This window comes from Rosa chinensis, chromosome 3 (genome assembly GCF_002994745.2).
Source record: "Rosa chinensis cultivar Old Blush chromosome 3, RchiOBHm-V2, whole genome shotgun sequence".
Taxonomy (NCBI): Eukaryota; Viridiplantae; Streptophyta; class Magnoliopsida; order Rosales; family Rosaceae; genus Rosa; species Rosa chinensis.
In genome coordinates, this window is record NC_037090.1 from 25,335,365 (window position 1) to 25,346,837 (window position 11,473).

An 11,473-nucleotide genomic window follows, 5' to 3' on the forward strand; every position below is an offset into this window, starting at 1 on the left:
AATAAACTAGGAAACCGAAAATTCTGAAAAATAGTAAATTGCAGTTTTGAGGCCCTAAACGACCCCGAAAGCCCGAAACCCACACATCGTAGCATAGCTATGCTACGAGTTTTGTTCCTGGCGCGATTCATTTTCTGGAAAGCTATAGCACGATCGAATCGGACACCGAATGCGAAAGTTGCAATAGCAACTTGAGTTTTCTTCCTTTTGCACGATCGAACTGTTATTCAATTCGGACTGCCATTCGTTCTACATCAAAACATGGTCACTCTATGACCTCTATAACAGTATAATGGCTCTGTACCAAGATCTGAGTTAGATTGATATTTGATAGTCATACCGTAGTTGTGATGTTAGAGTTATTAATAGGCTATTAATTGCTGAGCCATATATAAATATTATCATAGAATGAAAATTTATTTCCAAATCATTATCGAATTCTGTTTCTGTCTAGACACTACTATTGCTTCCCAACTTATTGTGAAAACGTAAAAGCATGATATCTTTCCCTCTGAAACACAAACTGATTCATAAGATAAACAAACAAGAACACTGTTGGTGAAAGTTTTCCTAAAAAAGAATGTATTTTTTGTTTGAAGTAAAAGCTAATTGTATTATTTATTTATGTCTAGACACTGAAAACTAAAGACTTTGACAATGGCTAGATTGAGCACAAATCATTCTTACCTGTAGCATATATAAAATCGAATGTGCCTTTGCTTTTTCTATTCTATTTTTTTTCAATGGAATTTGCCTTTGCGTAACTGCAAAAAGATTTGTACCTTGAGTCCTTGACCCTCCACGCAATGTTAATTCTTTGCGACCATGCATGCATATAATATTGCAGTCCAGCTGTCCAGTTGATCGCTTCCTCGTAGATCCAGTAAAAGCATTCTGACAGTATTGTACCATTTCTAACTTAATTTACGGTGTCATTTTGCTGAGACTAAAGTGCATTGACAATTTAGCAATTTCTTGTAAAACTAAAGTGCGGTCGTAATTTTGTAATCTTTTCTTTATAATTTTAATGTTCTCTAATAAGATGGCTCAGCTCTGCATTAATTAACGTGGGTATTTGGTTAATAGTGCGGAAGACTTTGCACATGGGAAGAAAGCAACACCAGATCACCTTATTGCTAAATGACTTCAAATTTAGGAAAAATTTCAGTTTACTATCATATAGTTTGCATTCAACATCATGTTAATCCCTCCCATTTCAATTTCATCAACAACACCCCTGTGTAGGGGTCATCATGAGTCGGGGTAGGGCTGGGCCGGGCTTAGTCAAAGTCAACAAAATTTAGGGCCGGGTAGGGTAGGGCCAAGGCTTAAATATGCTAACTCTTACCCGCCCGAAAAACCCGAGGGCCACAAGGGCCGGGTCGGGCCGGCCTTCCAAATAGGGCCGAAATGGGCCTAAAAGGGCTTAATTTGTTTAACAAAAAGAAATACATTATTCTTTTTTCCTTAAAATGTGGCTCCATGGTCATATAGGCAATATAAAACTCATTGTTTTTTATTGATCATATTTAATATATATATATATATATATATATTGAGATTAACTTATAAGTTATAACATTTATAAATATTAGTTGATGAGTTATATTTAATTAACTATCTCTCTAAATCTCTAAATTAATTTTTATTTAACAAAGGAAACAAGAATTAAAGAAAATAAAGCTTAGGAAATCAATTACCAAAAAAGAGATAAGCTGTATGCTATAGAAAAAAGAGAAATTTATTTTTAAAATAGAAAAAATAGAAAATATTAGGGCTTAAACGAGAGGGCCTAGAGGGCCGGGCCGGGCCGGGCTTGGCCCTAATGGGCTCAAATGGGTAGGGCCGAAGGGCCGGGCCAGGTTTCAATTGCATGGCCCTTACCCTACCCTATTTTACAAAGGGTCGGGCCAGCTAGGGCTGGGCACAGGCCGAGTTCAACAAAAATTTTACTGGGCCCGGCCCGTTTTTTACGGTTCGGGCCCAAAGCCCGTTTTGGCACTAATAGGGACCGGCCCGTTTCTTTTCGGGCCTGGTTTCCGGGCTTCCGGGCCTAAAAACCTGTTTCTCAGACAACCACAACTCCGTTTGAAGAAGAACACAAGGCTTTTGTAAAACACCAAACAATCACAACTCCGTTCCTCAGACACCTCTAGAGCCACCAGTTTGAAGGCAAAGGCTTTTGAAGCTTCCAAGAAATAAACAAAGAGAGAGTGTCACAAAACCACAAATAAGCTATAATTATATAGGAATTAAAATGAATGCTAATGGTATAGATGCAGTTTGATATATAATCATGAATTTCAATTCCAGTATGATAAAGAATGAACCAATGATTCACCAGTCAAAGTGTCAAACAATCATAAATGAACAACAATCAATTTGACTCCCCAGGTCATGATTCATGAATCTAAATCGAAGTTGGAATCTAAAACATGCCCAAGTAGGATCAATGGTTGTTGGGTACTTGCATGATAAACACATACGTCGTACCTGATGCCTCCTAGAAGCAGAGCTCGTCCTCTTCCTCCTTCCAATTCGGTCTCGGCAATTGGAGAGACAGAGCAGTGTAGTCTCAGCGAACCTGGGAGAGAGAGCATCGTAGTCTAGGCGAGCTGGGGAGAGAGAGCAGCGCTGTCTCGGCGAGCCAGGGAGAGAGAGAATCACAGTCTCGGCGGCCGTAGTCAGATATGGCTGAGGCGGCTGAAGACTGAAGAAGTGAAGAGTGACAAGTACAGAGCCAATATGGGGGACCCTTTGGAGCTGCAGAATGAAGACCCTAATGGACTAATCCAGTGAGTTCAACCCCATGATAAGGGTTTTGAGCCTTACCATATGGCCAATGATATATAAACATCTGTCTATTTTTTGTACAACGGGCCTGACGGGCCTTCACATTTCTAAAACTCAAGGCCCGGGCCCGAACCGTTTTTGCATATCAAGGCCCGGCCCGAACCGTTTTGATGGAAAAAAAAATAGGGCCCGGACCGTACGGGTCGGGCCTTGCCAGGCAGGTCCGGGTTTCCAGGTTTTCGGGCTTAAATGCCCAGCCCTAGGGCCAGCCCGCGCTAATGCAAGGGCCTGGTAGGGCTTCGGCCCTATGGGCAAGGCGGGCTTAGGGCCGAAGGGCCAAATGATGACCCCTACCCCTGTGGCCTTCAATTTCGATTAGTCATGTTTAAATTTTACTGTGCCATCCAATTTGAACATTTACTTTGACGGAGGGGCCCACTTAATGGCTAAATTTGTCATTTCACACAATTTTCCTTAAAAAAAAAATCTAATCGAAGGACCCCATTCCTCCATCTCCACCCACCTCCTCTCCCTCGACCCTTAGATCAACACCAATACCCAATCCCAACCCATCTCCGATTCCACTCTCTCCGACCTCCAAATCCTTTTCAACGCCAATGATCCCGACCTCATGGACCGCTTCTCCGACGAGCTCGCCGCTAAGTCCCTCTCCCTCTCCAATCTAGTCAGCCCCATCGTCGCCGCTATGGATTCGCCCTACCCATTTCACCCTCTTGGCCTCCAAGCTCTACCTCTCTCTCCTCCTCTCCCCCAATTCCCCAATCTGCACTCTCTTCACTCCCATGGCATTTTTCTCTCTCCTCCAGTCGATTTGCCAGTCGCTGAAGAGCCGCCACGCTGAATCGAGTCACAAGGGATTGAAGAACATTGAGGATTGTGAGAGCGAAGAGAGGGAGTTTGATGTTAGGGTTTTGTTTTTGGTGCTTGAAAAATTGGAACTTGTGATGGATTTGGTTCATTTGGATCGGTTTCCAGATAGTTTGAAGCCTGAAGTTGACTGATTTTTGCTCTAGGGTTTTGCTTAAGGTGTCCAAGCCTGAGGTTGGAGACCGTGCCAACATTGCAGCTGAGGTGTTCAAGTCATTGGCACTGATGATTCTTCAACCTCAAGATGGTCCACCATCTTGATGCTCCGGCTGCGGATGGGTCCCTGGAGATTTTCAAATGAGAGCTCGAGCCACTGGGCCGGATCGTTGGAGAATCGATATGAGAAGATGAGGTAGGCAGCAACGGCGGGGACTTTGGTCCGGTGCTTGGAAAGCCAATCAGGCTTCAATATTTCGGCGGGAGAAGCGGCAATGGAGGAGGAGGAGTCGGGATTGGGCTTGAGGCGAGGTAAGAGGAGAACAACCTTGGAGAGCTTCGGCAAGGCCAAGGTGTTGATCTGAGGATTGAGGGAGAAGAGGTGGGTGGAGATGGAGGAATGGTGTCCTTTGATTAGATTTTTTTTTTTTTAAGAAATTGTGTGAAATGACAAATTTAGCCCTTTGAGTGAGCCCCTCCGTCAAAGTAAATGTTCAAATTGGACGACACAATAAATTTGGATACGGCTGATAGAAATTAAAAACACATGAATGTTGCTGGTGAAATTAAAAGGAGAATGACTAATATGACGTTGAGTACAGAGTACGTAGTAAACTGAAATTTTTCCTTAAATTTATTAATTTCGAGGCAGTTTCGTTTGAAAGAGACCTTAACTTGCATGGAAACAAAAGACAAATCACAATAGCATTGGACAAATCCTCATGCAGAAATTTTCTCTGAGATTCTACTACATGATATTATTAACTATTCAATTAAGACCGCCAAGGCGGACTTGTGCTTAGTCTGAAACTAGAGATGTATATACTTGTTTATTTGCTCGTTTTTTATATGTATCTATAATATGTTAATTGACGATGAATTTTCATTTTTGTCATTATGAAGCGACTGGTATTGAACTTTCGTTGTTGATTTGTAATTTTCAATGACCATATATTCATTGAACTTTCGTTCTTTATTTGTAATTTTCAATGACCATATATATATTCATTGATTTGGTCATAACTAGGGCTGTCAATGGGTCGTGTCGGGTCAAGGTGTTTGTCGTGTCGTAAGATACAAACTCAAACCCAATCCATTTAATAATCGTGTCAAAAATTTAAACTCAAACCCAACCTATTTATTAAATGGGTTACCCGTTTCCAACCCGCTTAACCCATTTAACAAATATGTCATGTCGTGTTAGACAAAAAAATAAAGGGTTAACAATGTGACCCATTTAACTAAAAAATGCATAAATTGATTAAATTCACTAAAAACTCCACAAGACGAAGAATATAAATAATGATATATATTCATAAATAATTAAATCCAATCATTATAAAGAAAAATATTTCAAATTGTCTAATCTTATGATCAAATACTCCCAACGTCCAAAATTTCAAGAAGAAGTATAGTATAATCGGGTTATACGGGTTAATTTCGTGTTGGCGAGTTGACCCGTGGCCGACCCATTTATTAAATGGGTCATAGCGGGTTGACCCATGGCTGATCCGCTTTTTAATCGTGCGGGTTCAACCCGCTTTAGTTCGTGCGGGTTTCGAGTCGTGTTATCGGGTCGTGTCGGAATTGACAGCCCTACTCATAACAAGGGTTTTATGTTCTAGATTCTTAAAATGATTTAATTCTTGTTGTAACAAATTAAACCAACTTTGAAGTTGATGGAATCTTCAAACAATAAAATCTCTACAAATGGTGTAACAATTCATCAGCAGCTTGATGAATGTAGAATAATATACAAACAAATTCTCCTGATCATCCAATCACCATACTGCAACTTATATGTATGTATAATTGTTATATATATATATATATATATATTAGATCCTATCCAAAGTGGAGCTCCGCTCTGGATAAAATCTGTATGTGTGTATATATACACACATACAGATTTTATCCAGAGTAGAGCTCTACTTTGAAATTAATGTGTGAAGTTCGAGTTTTTGGTCACTTTTCAGTCGCATATCTACATATCATATATATATATATATATACACAAATTTTATCCAGAGTGGAGCTCAACTTTGAAATTAACGTGTGAAGTTCGAGTTTTGGGTCACTTTTCGGTCACATATCCACATATCAACAGTTCAGTTTTTAGGTACTAGTGTATAGATTATCTCTGCAAATTTTCAGCCAAATTGATGATCGTTAAGGTATCTAACTCGCTTAAACCAATGGACGGACTGAATCTGTCAACTTGAACTGTACTAGTTTTAAGGCAATTATCAATGCCTTAACAATCATCATTTTGGCTGAAAATTTGCAGAGACAATCTATACACTAGTACCTAAAAACTGAACGGTCGAGATGTGGATATGAGACCGAAAAGTGACACAAAACTCGAACTTCACACGTTAATTTTCAAAGTGGAGCTCCACTCTGAATAGGATATGTGTGTGTGTGTGTATTATATACCAAAAAAAGGGATCCCTCACTAGAAGGGCTGTATATATGTGGACTCTTCCACTAAGGGATTCTTTTTTTGGTCTTTTCTAGGGATAGGGCATTAGACCAACTTTTTTATTACATTTTGCAATCTCAACCGTTCAGTTTTTAGGTCCTAATGTGTAGATCATCTCTGCAAATTTTCAGTCAAATTGGTGAACGTTAAGGTATCGAACCTGATTAAATCAATAGACGAACCGAATCTGTCCAACCTGAACCGTTCATACAAATAATTGTAAATCGCAGTTTTGAATGCCTTAACGATAATCAATTTGGTTGAAAATTTGCAAAGGTGATCTACACATTAAGACCTAAAAACTGAACAGTTGAGATGCCAAAATATGATCGAAAAGTTAGTCTAATGCTCTATCCCTAAAAAAACTAAAAAAATGGATCCCTCAATAGAAGGGCCCTATATATATATATATATATATATATATATATATATATATGCCTCTGTGTGAATACAATTTCAAGTCCAGGAAAATATTCATACCAGCTGCTTACCAACTCAATTTGTGGTTATATTGATCAACGTTTGAAATTGCAGATGTTTCTCCTTGTATGTTTGTCATTTTTTGTTTATTTAGGAATTTTATGTATTTTTAGGACTAGACTGTTCTGATGCAATTGGTATGAACCAATGGTTTAAAAGGCTGAAGCGTAGCCGAGGCGTTTTCGAGAGACCTTTAGCAAGACGTTCGCCTTTAGGCGTAAGGCGCGCATAAGTCTTACATATAAATGAGCTGTATTTATGTAATCATTAGTCTTATATATAGAACATGTATTATAACAAAGAAAACATGATAAATTGTCATCCATTCATAATAAGCAAGTACTAAAACCATATGATTCAACTATTACATGTAAATTGACCAAAGACTAGCACATTCACCAAAGACCAAAGACTAGCACATTCAACTATTGTATGATTCAACCATAAATTGACCGAAGACTAGCACATTGTATGTAAATAGTTATAACCAACTATTTCATATGTGCTAAGAGAGTAAACTAGTTAAGATGAATATCCTAGTTGCCACTGCTAAAGCCTTTGATTTATATCTATGGCTACATTAATCTGCAACAAGGTCTATCTCCACCTTGACAAGAGGGATATCCCTTGGGTTTATACAGACAGCTCTCAACTCCAAAATCAACATTTGGACCCACCCCATGACCCTGACCAAACCCTATCGTCCTCTGCTGAGTTTGTTCTGATGAACTCAACCTTTAATAGATAGACAAACCCCAAACAGTTGCTCAGTCCAGATAATCTTTTATATACTTTGACCATAAACATGGGTTGGACTAGTTCTATCATGACAATGAGGCAGATTGAAAACTTATAAACTGACCTCAGGAATTGTAATTAAGCGTAGTGAGTAGAAGAGAATATCCTGTGAAAACTCCAATTTTAATTGTCGTTCTTTGCATCTACTAGCTTCAACAACATCTCTAGTCTTCAACAGAGAAATTTCATATAATCAGAAAACTTACCGCTATCTATCTACGATTAGATTAGCAAGGCTTTAACATGGAATTGATTCTAGCCTAATAAAAATCTGACAAGAAAAACAAAGTTGGATCGCAACATCGGATTGATAAAAAATTTATACCTTAAACTCTTCAAATCGAACTACAACTTTGAAAGTGAGAAAATTTCTTGCTCCAATTCTGCAAACAACCTCCTTTAGAGCGAAATTCTTGAGAAAACCAATGGGCTCTTGATCATTTTATCAAATTTGCTGCTTGGGAATTGGGATATGGAAGTGAAGGAGTCGGAGTTTTGATGGAGGCTGAAGGAAGTCGAAAATGACTTCAGCTCGAGACCTAAAGGAGTTTAGTTCTCAAAACACTAAAACGACGTCGTTTTGGTGTTATAAAAATAAATAAATAAATAAAAAATTCTGAGCGTTCGCGTTGAACACCTCTGGACTCGTTTTTGGTGCCTTCGCCGCCTTGATCTGCGCCTTCACTGCCTCTGCGCCTCGCCAGCAAAACACACTCATTTTCTCATGCGCCTCGCGTCTTTTGAGCCTCAGGCGCGCCTTTTAAAACATTGGTATATACTTTCCCTATTGATCTTGACATTTTCAATAACCAGATTCTCCTTAAATGTGATTAAAATATGTATTCTTGTTGTCTAGTCTATCGAAATATGAGTTAATAGACAAATTAAATCATTTCTAAAGTTGTTATGGATGATGAGATTGTGCAGCAAAAGATTGATAATAAAGGCTATTCACTGTACATGTAGCAAATCTTTGGTGCTGAATAGCTCTATCAAAATAGATTCTGCAGCCTGAATTCATAACAAGTAATATATTACAAATCCCATATTCTAAATATATCTATAATAATACACATCCAAGCTCATGGTATTTTTGTCATATACCATAATACCCATAAAAAAATTTAAAAAAAACATATTCGAAAATAGAATTGGAGAAAATAGAGAAATTTTCTCCTTATACAAGTCATTAGTTTGACCCATTCACGATTCACCTTATATATCTTTCAAAGGAATGTATCTTCTTTGAACCTATGAACCATTGAAACTCACCAAACTCACCATCTTTGTTGTCTCTCAAGCTCCATCTTCCTGAGCAACTGAGCAGGATGCAGTTTTATTCACTTCAAACTTTTGCTTTCTTACTAGCTCTTTTGTGTTGTGCTCTTATTCGAGCAGGGTGCTTGAATTTCAGCTATCCAACATTTCGAGACAAAGTGGATGATAAGGATTTTATCATATCCACAAATTCAAGCATAGCTTTTAATGCCATCCAAGTCACTCATGATGCTACTCAGGCTTCCATCAACAACGAATCTGGAAGGTTTCTATATAAGAAGCGATTCAGGCTGTGGGGAGATGGTCGTCGGAACAAAGCATCCTTTAGCACTACGTTCGAAATTAACATCAGTAACAAAACCAATCCGGGTGCTGAAGGCCTGGCCTTTATCTTAACCGCCAACTCTACTCTTCCGGAGAATAGCAATGGACAATGGCTTGGAATTGTAAATGCAAATTCCAATGGATCTGATCGAGCCAAAATTGTGGCGGTAGAGTTTGACACGAGTAAAAGCTACGAGCAAGATCTCGATGACAACCATGTGGGTGTGGATGTAAATAGCATTTACTCTCGCAAACAAGAGAGTTTGACAAGATATGGCATCAGGCTTTCAAGCGGTGTCAGTTATGCAGTGACAATTCAGTATGACAGCCAGAACCTCACCATATTTGTCTTCCACACCAAGGAAACCGGGGAGCAAATGAAGGATCAAGTTCTGTCCCTTCCTCTTAATCTCTCTGACTATCTGCCGGAGAAGGTTTATGTGGGATTCTCAGCTTCCACGGGCAACAACACTCAATTGAATTGCATACAGTCTTGGAACTTCACCTCTTCACATATAGATGAAAATCCAAACCTTCTGTGGGTTTGGATAGCAATCCCAGCAGCAGTAGTAATGGTCCTCCTAGCAGGAGTTGCTTCTTACTTCTACTGGAGAAGACAGCGTGAAAATAAATTACTGGAGGATGCATTTCCCAGGATAGAAGATGAGATTCAAAGCACTGCCATGGCTCCAAAAAAATTCAAACTGAAAGAACTTCAAAGAGCAACAGGCAGGTTCAATCCAAAGAACAAGCTTGGAAAAGGTGGCTTTGGAACAGTATATAAGGGACTCTTGGGAAATAAAGAGATAGCAGTCAAGAGAGTCTCAAAGGATTCACATCAAGGCAAGCAAGAATTCATAGCAGAAGTCACCACAATAGGCAGTCTTCGTCACAAAAATTTGGTTAAATTGATTGGATGGTGCTATGAAAGCCATGAGCTTCTTATTGTGTATGAGTTGATGCCAAATGGAAGCCTTGACAGATTCCTATTTGGGGATGACAAGTTAGGCAGAGAGATGGAGGAACTACCACTGAGCTGGAGGAGAAGGCACAGCATCATAAGCGGGGTAGCTCAGGCACTAGATTATCTTCACAATGGATGCGAGAAGAGAGTACTCCACCGAGACATAAAAGCCAGCAATATCATGTTAGACTCGGATTTCACTGCACGGTTGGGAGACTTTGGACTAGCTCGTACACTTCAGCAAAGTGAAGTAACTCACCACTCCACCAAAGAGATTGCAGGAACACTAGGTTATATGGCTCCAGAAACATTTCTTACAGCAAGGGCTACAGTTGAAACAGATGTCTATGCATTTGGTGTTCTTGTGCTAGAAGTCGTCTGTGGAAGAAGGCCAGCTGGAAATCAACTTGAGCAGAGTAACTACAATAATAGCATAGTTTATTGGCTATGGGATCTTTACAGCAGGGGAAAGATCCTTGATGCTGTGGACTCAAGATTGGAAGGAGACACTGATGAGGATGATATTGTGTCCGTGCTGACTTTGGGGTTAGCCTGTTGCCATCCCAACCCACATCAGAGGCCTTCCATGAGAACTGTCCTGAAGGTTCTTAGAAGGGAAGCAGATCTACCATCGTTGCCAACTGAAAGACCGGCTTTTGTATGGCCATCTATGCCTCCATCATTCAAACAGGACACAGAATCTGATTTGGATGGAGGTCGACTTACTCCGTTCTCAGAAATCTCTGGAAGATGAATCAGCCTAAGCTTAAAAGTGAAACCTTGCTCTTTTGTCAGTGTCATATTCTTGTGCCCTCGTGAATTTAGCAATACTTTCTGGATTACATGTTTGTCCGCACTGCAATAGAACATCTCTAGGTATGTACAGTATACCATACCTATTTCTCACTTTCTCCAGTCGATACATTTACTGTAAGCTATATTTTGTACACTAGTAGCTAGGTCCAGTAACAGTACGTTTCTGTAGCATCAAGATGAACAGAATTGTAAGCAAAATTGCATATTTTTCCTTCAACTTAAATCAGTCACTGTTTTTTTGCTTCATTTGTAAAATATCATATAATAAAAATTATAATATTTTAGGAATCAGTCTCCTAAAGAAAATGAAATTATAAACCCGTGTCAGTCATTAAATGATTAGAAAGGTTTTTTTTTTGTTTTTTTTGTTGGGGTAATCAAAACTTTCTCTAGACCTGAAAGAGAACGTACAGGGAACAAAATGGGAAACAAAAACAAAATACAAACAAAGAAAGGGGAATTGGTTCAGTAGCAGCATCAAAGACTAAAATGTG

General features: G+C 39.2%; 1 protein-coding gene across 1 annotated transcript; it reads left to right on the forward strand.

The window, feature by feature from the left end:
• The first annotated feature begins 8,559 nt into the window (after nt 1-8,559).
• LOC112193855 (probable L-type lectin-domain containing receptor kinase S.5) lies at nt 8,560-11,203 on the forward strand. Its single transcript, XM_024334097.2, has one exon. It carries the CDS (start codon nt 8,926-8,928, stop codon nt 10,915-10,917), a length of 1,992 nt encoding a protein of 663 aa, XP_024189865.1. The 5' UTR covers nt 8,560-8,925; the 3' UTR covers nt 10,918-11,203.
• The last annotated feature ends 270 nt before the right edge of the window (nt 11,204-11,473 follow it).

Bases quoted from the DNA above. Each gene is read 5' to 3' on its own strand.
- LOC112193855 (XM_024334097.2), top strand. From the start codon at position 8,926: ATGCAGTTTTATTCACTTCAAACTTTTGCTTTCTTACTAGCTCTTTTG.